General features: G+C 38.2%; 1 protein-coding gene across 1 annotated transcript in view; it reads right to left on the bottom strand.

Annotated features, from left to right (window-relative positions):
- PLPP4 (phospholipid phosphatase 4) overlaps positions 1-15985 on the bottom strand; it is a 62563-nt gene that overhangs the window by 23256 nt on the left and 23322 nt on the right. The window contains exons 3-5 of the mRNA XM_076339139.1: positions 15096-15186; positions 11682-11745; positions 10058-10182 (exon numbers count right to left, since the gene is read on the bottom strand). Coding sequence (XP_076195254.1) covers positions 10058-10182; positions 11682-11745; positions 15096-15186 — 280 coding nt within the window. The remainder of the gene's footprint in view (positions 1-10057; positions 10183-11681; positions 11746-15095; positions 15187-15985) is intronic.

The following is a 15985-nucleotide window of genomic DNA, read 5'->3' as shown; positions in this document are numbered from 1 at the left end:
GAACCATGTTGACTCGCAGAGTCATTCGTTCTATTCCTCATGAATGACCCAGGATTCAAGATGATTCCATGTTTTTGCTTACTCTCCTCTGAAGTCTCACTCTACTCTTAAGTTCCCTGCATGATCTGGTCTCTAGATTAGGAAAAGCCAAACCAAATAAAAAGCCACACACACACCTCTTTGGTATCCTAAGTGAATCACAAATTACAGTGGACTGCAAGTCAGCAAATCACAGTCCTGAGATCAAGAAAGCAACAGGCTCATCTGGTACAATTTCTGATTTTGCATGCAATCCTTGGTATTGCTAAATAACATGTTACTATGAAGAATCACATTACTTTCAGCTTTTCTTCAAGAAGGTCTGCTGAATTTTGCTAGAGAGCAGAGAGATGTAACACCTCATGCTTCAGTTCTTTTAGTCATTTTAATGAAAAAGGCTGGGTGCTGGTGAGAAGCAAAGAGCTCTTACACGGCTTGGAAGTAAGCCTACTGTTTGCAGAGGAACTGATGGAAAGATAAGGACATGTCCTTTCACATTAAGATTTGGTATATTCTCAGACAGATAAGTGGTAAGCATTGACAAAGATGAATAGCATACCTGCGTGGCTATATATTTTCATAAAGACAATAGGCAGGTAAATAGCCACCTTGTTTATCCCAATAATATGCATTATAGCTGCTTGATAAACTGGCACCTGAGCCAGCTTATACTCAAACTCTTTTAGCTTGTGGAAATTAACTGTTGATTCTTCCTAGAAAAAGGGGGGAGTGCAAACCTTCAGCATTTACCTTCTCTTTTCTGGATAAGGGAACTATCTCCTGAGTACTGCCTCTAAAGTTGCGTATACTGCCATTCCTGGACAAGATGGGATGCTCTGTAAGGCATGAGGCTGGTGATGCACATGGTCATTTCCCTTACTGCCACCTGCATTCTATCATCAAATGCAAATTATATTAGCTTTCCAGTCCCTTTCATTCTGCTCTTTAGGAGTCTTACTAAAAAGCAGTCTCAAGAAGCTAACACAAGAACTCCACTTCTGGGAAATATGTCAGTGCTGGAGGGAAAGGTATGCACATTCCTAACATCTGTAGGATGTGGGGGCTGACCTTGCTCACAAAGGAAGAAATGGTAGTGCGGTGGAAGAAGTCAGCTGGGATTCCTCTCCTTATTCGAAGATAGGGCTGGGGGACCTCTGCAGAAGAACTTTTCTTGTATATTCTTAAGCTTGTTACAACAGATTGAGCAATTACTGCTGTCATTCATAATGGAATCTGGCTACTTAAAGTAGGAAATTACTATTCAGGACTGGTCTGAAGATGTAATCTCATTTATTATGCCAGCAGAAAAGGGTAACCAATTACTTTTTTCCTATTGATGTTTGTACTTCCTTTCTTGGAGACCCTGTTCTTTCTCCCAACAAATAAGCACAGATGACCTCATATCCAGTACTCTTACAATGTGCATATCCTACTTTTAATATAAACGGAATCTACAATGGGTAACTGGCACACTGTGTGTAAACTGTAACACTGGCAATATTTTCTTTAAAGATATATTAAAGTGCACAGTAGGTATTAAGATCCTAATTCCTTGGTCACTGCTCCCATTAACCCTGTTTGCTGATTACTTCTTCGATGTAGTAATGATGACTATTAACAGATTAGAATTCTCCAGCCAATTCAGTTCTGGCATTGATTTTGATCAGAGCAAGATTATGCCCTGTGGTGGAAATGGATGTTTACCTTGATTTGCAATGAGTTCATACCTGCAAAGGCTCATCCTGAATAATGAAACTGTGAAAAATCATTCTTCATGATGTTACAACCTTGCAAATCTGGCCACTGCTAACGTTAGTTACATTAATAATGACATATTACTACCTAGGTCTTATTTGTATAAAAAGTGCAAATTATTAAAAATACACTGCGAAAGGAACTGTTTCTTTTAAAAGCATGAATTCCTTATAAAAATGGGCTCAACCAATACATAGAAGTTGAGTGTTTACATATAATTTGCCATCTTGTCTATGAAGACTGTGAGGTAAGTGTAAACTATAGCTTGAAAGGCAGAGAAAATAATTTTCTTCTTCACTTCTAAGAGGCCATTATTCTCTCAAACATGTCGAGACCCCTTCATTCATCAAGGAGGTAATTACAAAATATATGACATAACAGTAGCTGTTATTGTCCCTACAACCAAACATTCTGATTACATGCTTCATTTCAGATTTCTGATTAAATTCTCTGATTTCTTCAGCTGTATTCTACAGGAATCACTACAACTCTCTTTCAGCCAATATAATACAAGAAGGAAAAAAAACCCCACCAAACCACACACAAGAAATAACAGCTGTTGTATAGCACTATGTTGACATTCACTCTGGAAGCTGTACAAATCAAATTGAGATGTTACCACAAAGTAATTTCTTCAAACCTTGATTTTTCCTTGCAAAAAGGAACCTCTGGAATCAATAAAGATTTCTGTTAAAAAAAAAAAGGCACAATTTAGCCAGAAGTCAACTTTTCAAACTAATTTAAGTAACGAAATTGCAGCTACAAAAATAAAATCACATAAGTATTTTATTTCTTCTACTGCCAGTACAGCATTTTTATACAGAAAAATGTTACTTTTTTACTGATTTTATTCCCATGAATCTATCGAACCCAACATGAAATTGTAAGTTTAATTATCTCCGCGGCCACTCCATTATTCAACTGATTTTAATTTTTATCAAGTTTGTCTTTCAGTCAGTTGATGTGAAATCCGCTAGCATCACTTTGGACCTTTCTATCTGAGATCAATGGCCGACATGAATCTCCTGAAGTTCAACACAGGGAAGTGCAAAGTCCTGTTCTAGGGGAAGTTAAGCCAGACTCTTCTCAGTAGTACCCAGTGAAAGGAGAAGAGACAATGGGAAATTGCATTTAAACATAAGAAAAAACATTCTCACTGTGACAGAAAAAATATAGGTTTCCCTATGAGAAAGGTTGTGGAATCTCCATATTCAGAGACATGCAAAACTGAACAGGACACAGTGCTGAGGAGCCTACTCTCGCTGACCCTGCTTTGATGATTTCCAGAGGTACCTTCAACCTAACAATTCTGTGAATCAAACTATAAGCTGATAGAAACCAGACTAGCAAGTGATTACTCATTTATTCATAGCAGAGACACCAATTTCAAGCTGCATATATGGGTATTCATGACAATCATGGGCTCGATCTGCCACTGACTACTGATACTAAGCAGTACAGGCTCCAAGGAGGTTAACAAGAATAAATTAAACCCTCACCAAGCCATTCTTCTTTTCTTCAGCACAAAGATATCAAACCCAGTTTCATTCAACTCCCTCAAATCTATGACAGCAATCCCTTAGCTGAAAAACACAGCTTAAATAGTTCTGACCAATTCAGAATTAACACATTTAAAAATAGTCACTAAATAAAGCTGAGGCCAAAACTCTGGGAATTGCAATCTGCTTGCAAATGTTTTGAGTAGAATAAGAGCCTAAAGGGAGTTATATCATGATGAATTAATCACTTCCTCTAAGAAAGGAAACAGGGTCATGAATTTGGCATTTCATTCACACAGGATTTTTGGTGTTTCTACATGAAATGTGTTGTGTTACTATTATTTACCCATACTTGCTTGTACAGGGACTTCATTACTACAGTGATGTCAGCATATAAGATATCTGACTGTCTAGGAACTTTTTTTTTTTTTTAACCTAAATAACCTATTTTACTGAACATTTGAAGCAAGTCTGTATTGCAGAGTTGCTACTTTTTTCTAAGAAAGCTTCAGGAGATAATCCATTCAGAAATCATTTACCTGGAAAGCAGATCAGAATACAATACTATGGGGTTTGCTGCTGTTGCAAAGCTGTATTTACATCAGAATGGTCTATTGCTTGTTGAGCTGAGATACGAATTAGGTCTCTGGGCATACCCTTTCTCTGTACACAATATGGCTTTGGACATTCCTTTAGCAATTTAACAATAATAAAAAAAAAAATATTTTCTTATGACTACCCAATAAACAGTCAACAAATGCGAAAGAGAAGGCAGGTTATGACAGTAAGAGCCCCACGCTCTGAGAGCACTATGCTGTGCTCCCCTCAACCCTCTCTACCATCACAGTTCACAACATTCATAACCAGACACAGGAACACAAGACCGTTCTGTGGCTGGATGCAGTACAGCGGTATTTCTGACTGCCAGCTCAGTGGTGTCTAGTTCCTTTACTTTGTTTACCTACTTACTGCTCTGGTAAGTAACATATGAACATAAGCAAATATTTAAGGTCAGATCTAATCAGGAAGTTGACCCAGTTTTGGCAACGGGTCAAGACTCACTCATTAAACTATATTAACATAAACACCTAATACTTTTGCAGCACTTTTTTGCTTGCTGTTGGTGGCTTATCCTCATTTATACAGATGAATTCTGGGTCAAAGACTGAGTTAAAATGCTGGTCTTTTAAAAGGTCAGGTCTTTCTCCCTCTGATTTAGAGCTCTGTACTCAAAACTTGGTATCACCAACTTGGGAAGATGATCTGGATTCGTATTTTAAGCCAAAATCTTCACAGCTAAAAGCTTAGGGAAATTAATTTCAGGCAGCAATTGGAACAAGACTTCGATTTCTATAAATTTGTGCTTCTAAAATATGCTTTCCTTGACAGCTGTTTTTTCTATCTTTTGTAATATCCCTCAGTTTCCACCTCTTCGTTCCCTAAACTGCCTACTAGTCTTCCTTCATCGTACACACAAAGTATGCTCAACTCCTTCTCCACCTGAAGAAATCTACCTGCAGTCCTGGTAAATGGTGCTTTAAGTCAATCACCAGTCAGCATACAAATAGTCTAACAATATCCAGTAAAGTAGATGACAGGTGTTCATTCTTGGTCAAAGACTCCATCCATTCACTGCAAAACTGTAGCTTTTTCCATAAAGATCCTTCAAAGGATCTTACATAAAATTATTTTTTGGCAGTAGTAATTAAACTATTTGTAACCGACAGTCTCTTTTGTTAAATAAATCAGAAAAAGTAAAACTCTACTGGATACTAAGGCCAGCCTTTCAAAGATTTCAGACCTAAGGAATGGAAATCTGCTTCAGTTCATTTGCTCCGCTTCTAAAATTGCTAGATTTTAAATGCATCCTGAAATTAATTTCCTTGCTTTGCATTACAGAGTGCCTTATGGGATTTTCAGAAGACTAGAGCATATATTGTGATAGCATCTATTTTACAGGGCATCTATTTGTCTTCAAACACTTGTCCTTCACAGCATATTCCACAAGTGATACTACCTGACAGGAACCCCACATCTAAGCTTACCCTTATATAGGCAACTTACAGCATGTACAATTACAACATGCACTGATGATCATTCTGTATCACTTGCCAAGAAACTATAAACAGGCTTTAAAAGAGAGTATCAGTGATACTCTCACAGCTCCTTGTGTTAGCTGGCAGTCAGCTCTCTTTGCACCAGTCCCCACAAATAGTCTAAGAACCAAGGGAGACTGTAACTTCTCACCTACTGCTGCTCATTCCAGCACACCATGCATCCCTCCCTCCTCTTCCTCATCATATCTAGTTCTACCACATAATTCTTTCAGATATGATCAGATGTTTTCCAATGTTTTTGATACCTGGAGAGTTCCACAGTGCAGTAGCCCAAAGAAGTATCTCCTGAACTCCTTATTAGCATACTTGGTGAGAAAAACAAGTAAATGTGCTACCCATGATACACATAAGTACAGAAAATGAAGTTAACATGACAGCAAAAAAACAAATTATGCAGCAAATTATTGGAACGCATAGTAAACTGTAATATTAAACTGTAGCTTAATAGAGAAGAAATGTACTGACATGATGAATTCAGAGCAATTTGAAATGAGGCACCAAGCTCAGAAAAGAAATGTCCAAGTAGGTGGCTCAAGATCAGATCAGAGAGTATTTATACTAGAGTGAACTCAAAAACCGTATAATAACCAGCCTAATTTTAAGCTGCAGGAAAATCCTACTGTGTAAGATGCTTAAATTTAATATAAGAAAAGAATTTTTTTAATTAGTCAGGAATCCTGTGTACATAGCAATGAACTGATGTACTGTAAATGATGCAAGAAGGCTTTTCCATCTGCAGTGTCTATGAATCTATGTGTGGACCTGAAAGACGAAGTCTGTTTCCAGACTGAATTCTGTATGATTTCAGCGTACATGGCTTCCAGGCCAAACCTTCCAAAAACAGGTAGAGGATGGCAGATACTCCCAAACTCCACATGCAAACTCTGAACATTTTTTGCGTATTAAGGGTTCAAGAGTTTAACTGGGCTCTACTGTTCAAAACATGGGGAAAAAAAACAAACCCACACTATTTGGTAGAACTAGTTTATATTTGTGACATTACCAGGACCATAAAATGAAAAGAGAATTTGACCCTTTAGTTCTCCCCCTACTTACAGCCACCTGACTGGTGATATAGCAACATCACAGCTACCCTACTGGTCATATTCTTTTCTTCTCCTCTGCCTCTCTGTCACGACCACCACTTCCTCTAGCAGCATAATTGTAGTGTATCACCAGCTACAGGTGTCCTGCAGTTCATTTGTTCTGCTTGTAAAACTACTAGATTTGAACGTTCATCTTTTGCTGCTTCAATTAATGGAGTAAGAACACAGCGGGGTTTAAAACCAAAGTCAGCATCAGCTGATAAAGTACTACTGTGGTTCAAAGAAGTCATCACTCTTTGTGAATGGAACTTCTAACCAACTGTGATGGGTGACTTGCCGTGCATCTTCTGTCCACCCCAGAATCCTTGTGATGATAGACACCTGCCAGGGATCTGGAAGGCAGTTTACTATCTAACCAGAGACAGACAACAAATAAACTTACCTTTTTATATCTCCGACTCCTGGAAAATAAAGGTTTAATCTCCTATATAATGAAGGAACGGGCATGTTAATGACTTCATGTATTTTAAAACATTTCCCCGTGCTTAGGAAAAGAACTGAATTTTGACTGGTGTGCAACTGAAATCTGGAGATGTCAGCATCTCTTAAAGTTATAATGTATGACACTGATTTAGGGAGAACAGCTACATCTGTTGTCACTGTGTGCACTTCTCCCAGAACTCTCTAGAGTTCCCAAGGCATTCTTCTCCCTTCTTCCTTTGCAACAAATGTAAGCTGCAACTCATGAACTTTACTTCTGTGCTTTACAGAAATGTGAGCTCTCATATCAAAAATATGCTCAGTATTTCTGTCACCTTAATTAAACACGTACTTGACATATAGTCTTCTATTCACAAGTAGAATCAGTCTTCCTAGCGTCTGAAAAAACCCCGATGATTTGTAGGCTGAACACTTTCCCTGAAGAAATTTAGATATATTCTCTAAACAAAGCTATTTGTCCGATTATAGCAATGGTAATTTAAGACTAAAACAAGGACAAGAAAACTGACTTTATTCCTCAGGATCTCATGGCAATCATAAAAATTCCAAATTTTGTCACCAAACTAAACTCAGACCTCTCTGTCCGCATAAATACTGGACAATGAAATCCTCACTGCTTGTAGCCTATATAAAGAATAGCATATTGTGAAATCTTCCTTGAACTAGTAAATGCATAAAGCTACTTAAAGTAACAAACAATTGATATTGAAAAGAACGCTTCTGATTTCTTTTTCAGTTTTTCATCACTGAATATCTGGTCTACCTGGAATTGCTCCACTGGATCTAAACCTGGTATTATAAGCATTTATTTCCCATGCACATAACAACATATTGGGCAATAATTAAACTTAACAGGAGCTTTCTGCATGATGGTCACTTTTCAACAACAAATATTAAGAGTTAGATACTATTGATTTTCAGATAAATAACACTACAAGACTCTTGGTTCATATTTTGTTTCTGGAATGATCTTGTCAGCCTGATGCAAATGTCAAAATGACATCAGTCGTGAGATAAAAAGGAAGAAATCAACTACAAAAAGCTTTCTGTCCACCCCATTAGTATAAAGTACGCCTGCAAATTCAGTGATCTTTTCAGCTACCAGCTATGCATGTGGCTTATCCAATTAACTGTTCTGCGTTCATTCACCGTATTTTTCCTCATCCATCGGTTTTCATGCGTTGCATTCAATTAAATACTCTTTATTCATATACTGCATTTTTCACCAATTGGTATGCTGGGTAATCATTACACTTATTAATTCCAGGCAATAAAAGTTTTATACTGATTTCAGCATAATTTGTTCTGTTTGTTTCATTAAATACACCAAATCGTTCTGTCTGTATGCCCATCCATTTTGTTGTTCATGTTTCATTTTTTATCTGTTGCTTGCTGCTGCTGTTTGAATCTTGCTGCAAGGAAAGAAAACAAAATTTGAGACAGCTAAGGTGGTTTATTGTTTAGGACTATAAAGTTTGTAACATATCCACAAACATCTACTACCCACTTATCTGTTTCTGGGACTCAAACGAGAAAAAGGGAGCAAGATCAGCTTAGAATTTCATTCATCCCATTACCCAACTTGTTTGCAATATGTAATTCTGCACAATTAGACAATTTGAAGTTATTACTCTAAAAAAAAATCAGAAAAACAAATTCCAGAGATATGACTTACTGGTACTCAATTGGCAGTTCTCGAAAACGGAACAGTACAAGGCAACAAACAATACCAGCCAAAAAAAACCAAAAAAGCTCACAGTAATCAAGTTATTTTACAGATGAAGTTTTATTAGACACCTGACATAAAACACTCTAGAAGTCAGCTCCTCAAGACAAAGAAAGGAACCTTTGTAAACGTCTGAGTTAATACAACTAATTAAATCAGACGTACAAGTTTTCATAAAGCCACCTAAACATCTGTCAGGATACAGCATTAGCTAGGAGTAACGGATCAAACCATCAGACCTAGACTGAGGACCACGTCAAAGCCAAATGGAGTGACAAGTGACTATGCTGTCCTAGGAGCAGACAAGAAACCACAGACACTCCAAACTGTGCCAAATTTACCTCTGTTTCCTGCCCACCTGCTCCTCTAAATAAGATACTATTGATACACCTGTTCCCCCATTACATGCTACTTCTGCGCTGTCATACTGACAGAAAAGTCAGGACATTCTACCTATTCTCCTCTGCTTGCTTGAGCTGGGAACACAGCTACCATGTACTCCTGCCTGTGCCCAGGCAAAGCAGTCCAGCGGCAGTAGACATCTGAACACGGAAGTGTAAGAACCCCTCAGAATAAAGGCCCACACAGACAAGGATCACTTCTTTAGCCGCAGCCAGCAGTGGATACTGTCAAAAGCGTAAGAAAACAGGGAATGAAATAATCATCCTTCTACTGGCACGTTATGATAGCTTCCAGTGCCAAAGGGACTTCTTGAACCTGACTTTATACCCAGTTCATTAGGATGAATAGCACCAAAATAATGCGACATGATCCCTGTGTATTCCTTTCTACCCCTCCCACCTTCAAGCATACAACCTCCCATGAAGAAAAGCAGCTTAGTAATGGACCTTTTTTTTTTTTTTTTTTTTTAAACAAAATCGTAAAGGTAAAAGCAGTGGAACTGTCTTTGTGACTTGAACTTTGGTTTAACAGATCTAGTATTTGAAAGAATTAATGAAATCTTGTCAAGATTTTGGCCTATGCAGGCCAAACATGCCCTGTCACATTTCATATTTCAATGGAATATAACAAAAGAAATATTTACTATATAGCCAAAGGCTGCATACAGAGGTCTGCATTAGGGAACAGATACCCCCTCAGAACCACACTGTTTTCTTTAATCTTGAACAGTGCTTCACTCTACTGATAGTCCTGCTACGGCTCTCAGCGAAGTCAGGTGGTTCTCAAGATAAGGAAGGGTGACGGGCTCACAACTTTATTTCCAGAAGGAAATTTCTGGCAGTGGTGACCTAAGACAGAAGTGCAGGCCCCTCCCCCCAAAATCAGGTTAATGATCTAACAAAAAAAGAGCAATTCCAAAACATAGATAGGACAGCTTTTTACAAAAAAAGCACCGCATTTAAATGAACTTACAGGAAGAGTGGATACTTGGAAAGCTTTTTCTGCCTTCAGACACCAGATCTGGATCACCTGTGCAGTGCATTTCAGAGTTCATTACTCCATCTGGAAAGCAGCGGTAAAAGAAATCGGGACGCGGTCTACAAAAAACACCATGGATATTAAAAATATAAAAGCTGTAGTAACAAATAAACCTCAAAGTGATTATTACATTTACTGCTTATTACATACAGAGTTCATTCCCTCCTGATTTAACACAGCAACAGAAATGCTTCATTTTCCTTGAATAGTCAATTCAAGGTCACTTTTTTTTTTTTTTTTTTTTACAGGCAGGCTCTCTCAGGGAAGCTTCCAGTGCAGCACGGAAGTGGGAGTTGTCTCTGAAAACAAACATGCAAGGCTACTCTTGCCTACAGCAATCAATCTTGCACAGCACTTCCAGTGACAGAGCAATGTAGCATAGCAACCCCAGAAAGTTGCACTAGTCTTGCCAACACATCTACCTGAGAACAGGACTACAACTTAGGCTACAAGATTGGCACCAAAACAACCACCAAATTCTAATGCCAGCCCTGATGCTGACTCTCTAACTGCATCGAACAAACCTCTGAGTTTCTTTTGACCCTGCTCTGAGCTGAATGATAGCACGTAGGCTTGACTGGTGTCATAGTGATCCTAAGCTAATAAACCATGTAGAGAAGCAAGGTGAATGACCACAGATTCAGAGACAAGCTGACAGAGCAACTAGTTGGCTTGGAGTGCAAGCAAAATGAGCTCATGTCTGCCTGAAGATGATGGTGCAGACATTCTTAATTATATTTCAAAAGCACTCTTAAAATAGAAGCACCAAGTACCATTATTGTCAGGGCATCAGTACTGTAGCAGAGAGAGTTAATCAGAAACCAAGCACAAATACTGCTTCCTCAATGCTGCAAAACAGATGAACAACAAACGCAGCATTGGACTCTATTAAATAGTGTATGAATTCAAGTTTTTCAGCTGAAATTATTCAAAATTTTGATAAAGAGCCAAAAGATATGTAAAAAAAAAAAATTCCAAAGAGTTTTGTTTGCTAGTATTTTTCTGAGCTCTTCATTCAAATTTTTGCTTCCCTAAAAAATGGCCTACCTAGGAGTCTGCTTATTGCTTAGCTCCAAGGTTTGTTCTGCCATGGGTCTTGATGTTACCTGGAAATACCATTCAGTAATACGCTTCACACAAAATGCAGGCACTGGGTTATATAGAGACTCAGTGGATTCCTATTTAATCAGACTAGTGGCACTGGCATCTAAGTTCCCAAAGTTCCCACGTGCTGTGACTCTTCCTTTCTGTGTTGCCAATTTAATGAACTGATTTCAGCTCACACCTTTCCTTTCAAACTCCTCGTTTGTCTGGATCTGCCAACCGGTCAAACAAATAACAAAACACAAGGGCATAGATTCCTACCACAGGTGGATGTCACATAATGAAGTTGTACAACACCTGCACCAGGGAAAGGACAGCTTCACAGGGGCCTGTTCTAATTCAACGGGCTTTGGGGCAGCAGCTCTCTTTTTATTAAGATGTATTGTATTTGTCAACTCTGTCTTCATTTCTCTTAACAGTTTAAACCAATCATTTATAACATGGCAAGACTTACCTTCCCACTATTAATTTAATAGTATTTGTGCAGACACCATTCAGTGCTAGAGCCAAGGAAACAGCTACAAAACAGAATGAACAAACAGAACAATAATAACCTAAATACCAAGCTATAAACTGCAGCATTACAGCATTTGATTTATAAGACTGAAACCTTTACTGGACTGAAAACTGAATGTTCTTTGCAGCCCACTGTTTTTCTTACTACCCAGACTAAGGACAGACCCCAGAGCATGATAATAATCACATGACTGACTTTGTTCTGCTTTTACTCTTGAGAAATCTTATTTCCTTCTGCAAAGCCAGTTTTCGTATCATGCCATTTGCACAGGCATAAATCATCAGATGGAAACAATTATTAGAGAATCAAGTACTGTGTTTATCAGTTTTGTAATTTACTAGATGAAAATCTTACACTTTTTCAGTCAAGGAGAATTCCTGTACGTAAGATATATATACACATATGTGTGTGTGTGTGTTTATGTATGTATATGTATATATATGACCCAATTAAACAGTCCACTTTCAGGCTAACAAATTGCTTTTTGGCTAAAATTAGAATTGGATGATTTTTTTATTTCTCTTTCAAAAGGATGTGGATGTTTTGACTAAAAATCTTGACATTTTCCCCTCACATTTGCTCCCAGGATTAACCAATTTTCCTAATAAAACTGAAGTAATAAACAGGAACTGTCATACTAGGTATGACAGAATCATCTTCTTTATTTGTACTTGCATGCTGAGTCCCTAGACTTTCCAAAGAACCTCATCTAAAGCCTGTGGAGATCTCTTCCTTGATTTCACTGGCATACACTCCTTTTAGATTAAAATTGATTTAATGTTGCAGTCCACACCATAGCTCCCTGTTACAACACAAGAGTCATTGAATTTTATTTCCCATCAGAAAAAAAACCTATCAGGCAAATCTCTGATTTCCAGCAGAACAGTTACAGTAATATAACTTTTGATTATGACAGCTACACGAGCTATTTTCTCATTGGACTGCTGCCCCAGATGCTGTACTTCAGCAGCCCTCATCCTGTCTCCATAAAAATCTTTGCCTGAGGATATTATAGATCAGAAAAATGTGTGTGTTATAGCACCTATTTTTTCTTTAAGTTAAAAAAAAAAAGAGGTCCTCCATCAAAGCAAAAACAAGTTTTTTCTGAGACCATAGCAATAGCTGCCAGCAAAAATAAAGGAACAAGTCAATCCTAGAGACACTGATATTGTTCAGAAAAGTCTTCCACTTTCAACACCTACGTTCACAGTAACCACTCAATCCCATGCTCTCTTTTCATCTCAGTTGTTTTCTCTTAAATTATTTATGGTGATTGCATGGTGAACTGAAATTTTCCACAAAGCCAAATGCATATGACCAGCAGTGTCACAGCACTACATTCTCCTTTTTAAAAAATGGGAGATGTAGAGGTATCTGCTTTCTAAGACATGCAGTAAAGTTTACTCTTTTCATTGACTTTTGTCTTGATTGTTCATTGCACACCTGACTGAACCATGCTTTCACTGTTGCATATTCCTTACAATGGCAATCCAAGTATCAAATGACAGTGTGAATATGTGAATATAAGCTGATAAACAAATTACATTTGCTCTCATTTTGTTCCCTGTAGGAAAATTCACATTGCCCACCAGAAGTCATATAATCTAGTCAGTAGAGAGAGGGTGGAAGGATTAAGGGCACCTACATTAGGAAGCTAACTACTCCTTACCCTAGATGCACTGAACCACCTTCTTTATATTAATGGCTGTATGAGGGGCAAAGCAGTTTCACATCCTTTTAACCTTTGATCTCTTCTACGTATGACGTCTAATGAAATTCACCTTTTGGGGGACTTCCTGATCATTCATTATGAACGTTATGTGCCAGATCTCAGCAAAACAGCAAAGCACCACCACAGTTAATGAATCTTCACATCAGCTTCACATCGCCAGACACATTAACATACTGAATCATATTAAAATACAGTACACTTGAACATAATTAAGCCACAAGAAATTCCACACTTATGGCACATACTGAGCAGGGATACCCTGTAGAACAGAACATCGAGGCTGGGGTTTCCCCAAAGTCTGGGTAGCAAGGAGAACACTGGGGAAACTGGCAAGTTTTCTCCTGGACATTATAGAGGGAGTCATAACAGAAAGCAAGAGCAGCAGAAAAAATGAGTGTCTCTTTAGAACAAAAAGGTGAGAATAAGTGATGAACAAACTAATCCAAAGCTCCTTTCCTTCTTAAACAACAGAAAGTGAAACGCAGCACTGTGACTGTATGCATTTTATGAATCAGAGTTATTTCTACTGAATGGACTTGTCAGTAAAATATCACTGTAAGACATTTCAGAACTTACTACAACTGACTGGCAGCAGCTAGGATCTCTTCACACTTATGTTAGAGCAACTGGAGAAAGAACAAGCTATGGGAACCCAGACTTGTCTAAAAAAAATTTTCAAAGGCAGATAGTACCATTTACATCGTATCTAGCTAAGGCAAGGCTGAATATCAGTTTGACCTTACAATCCAAGGGCTGATAAATTAAAGTGTAAATTAGCCAGTAAAACAGAATTCCAGAATTAGGCATATTTCAAACATACTGCCAACAAACACATTTGCAGTTCTTAGTGCTCCAAAGTATCCTCTGCCAGTGAAAGTGCTTTAGTCAATTTTGGTCTCTGGCAATATCTATGTAAGAAGGATCTGGGCATATATCACTAAAAGATTTCAAAAGATAGGTGCAGACAGAATTAGCTGGAACAGTTTAAGACTTACCATCCCCACAGTCTACATGCCTCTCTGCTTGAAGTTGCTGCCTAGAACTGTAATTAGACCTCACCCATAACACAGCCATAGCAGTTCACAGTCCACGATTAAGTGCACATCCAACTCCACTGGCAGTTTAAGATGAAACATCAGCTTGTGAATAAAAAGGCTAAGCCACGCGCACAGATTTTGCAATGGGGAACAGTAAACTCCAGGAGAAGGTCAGAGAAAACAATGAGAGGAGTAATTTCCTACACTAAGCAGCTGAGTCTCACAGGACTTTCCAGTCAAACCCTTAATTTAGAATAGCTGCAAGTGTAAATAAGAGGTAAGTAATAGATTGGCTGTGACAGAAAAATATACATCTGAACAGTCTCTCAGATGGTCTTGACTTTGATGATCGAATTCTGGCCCTTGCTAGCTAGACTGTGGAATTAAGGCACAGAATTTGTACATTTAGAAACATACATAAAAACAAAGGCTTTTGTGAGATGGCTTGCAAATATAACTGCACTGAAAACTACTGTAATGGACTGTAACGAAGACAGGTTTTCTTCAAGGCTTAGACTACAATTGGAATCAATCTCTGAGAGCTATCACACATTTTCCATCCTGAACTATGACATACATTACCTAAGAAAGCCTCTTTAATTTCAGTCTTGTCTGTTCGCCGGATTATTTTCACCACAAAAATGACTGCTAGTGGCGTAAGAAATGAAATTGCCTGTAAGAGATAACAAATACCATGTGTGAGAGCATCAATTCCTTTTCAGTCCAACTGATTAATAATTAGTTCCAGTTAGCTCCATTTAAACTGGAAGGCTGAATGATCTTTATCAAACTCCTGACCTTAGGCAAAGTGGGGTGACTTGTCTTTGCAACTACAGGGCAACGAATACATTAAAATTGTAATATAACTGTGGGTTATAATTGATTTGTAATTGCCTGGAGCGGCATTTAAAATGTCAGCTTCATAAATGAAAAAGCAACAGTATATAAAGTCCACAAAATTCATACACTGATCCAAACAGATCTTGTACATTTTTTCCACACTAAGCATTGCTCCAGAAGGCAGCCAATCCAGGCTCTGCTCTCAGTAAGACCCTATTCAACAAGACCCTGGAGTCAACAGACTCCAGCACCAACTTCCTGACATTTTAAAATGCTCTATTTTACCTTTTTTTTTCTTTTTAACTGTCGTTCTTGAATGCATTGTGAAGATCGTGGCTTTATGATTCTTCTGTTTACAAGTGTTTGGAAGTGGAGCCAACTGCTTGATTTTGTGCAAAAACAGAAAAACAATACCTGAACATCTACAAGTACACTCATTGGTTAAGCAGAACCATATTCTTTTATTGTCAGTGCTATAGGACAGGATTCCTCTTACAAGGAACCTGAAATGGCATCTGCACATCAATGCACGCACTTGATTTCCATGAACAGCATCTCCATCATCATAGGGCAATTTACCTGGACAAGCTCGAGAAGTGGGCCCGTGTGAACCTCATGAGGTTTAACAAGGC

This window comes from Aptenodytes patagonicus, chromosome 5 (genome assembly GCF_965638725.1).
Source record: "Aptenodytes patagonicus chromosome 5, bAptPat1.pri.cur, whole genome shotgun sequence".
Classification (NCBI taxonomy): domain Eukaryota; kingdom Metazoa; phylum Chordata; class Aves; order Sphenisciformes; family Spheniscidae; genus Aptenodytes; species Aptenodytes patagonicus.
Note: the sequence above shows the minus strand (reverse complement) of the source record. Positions and strands in the feature narration are given on the sequence as shown.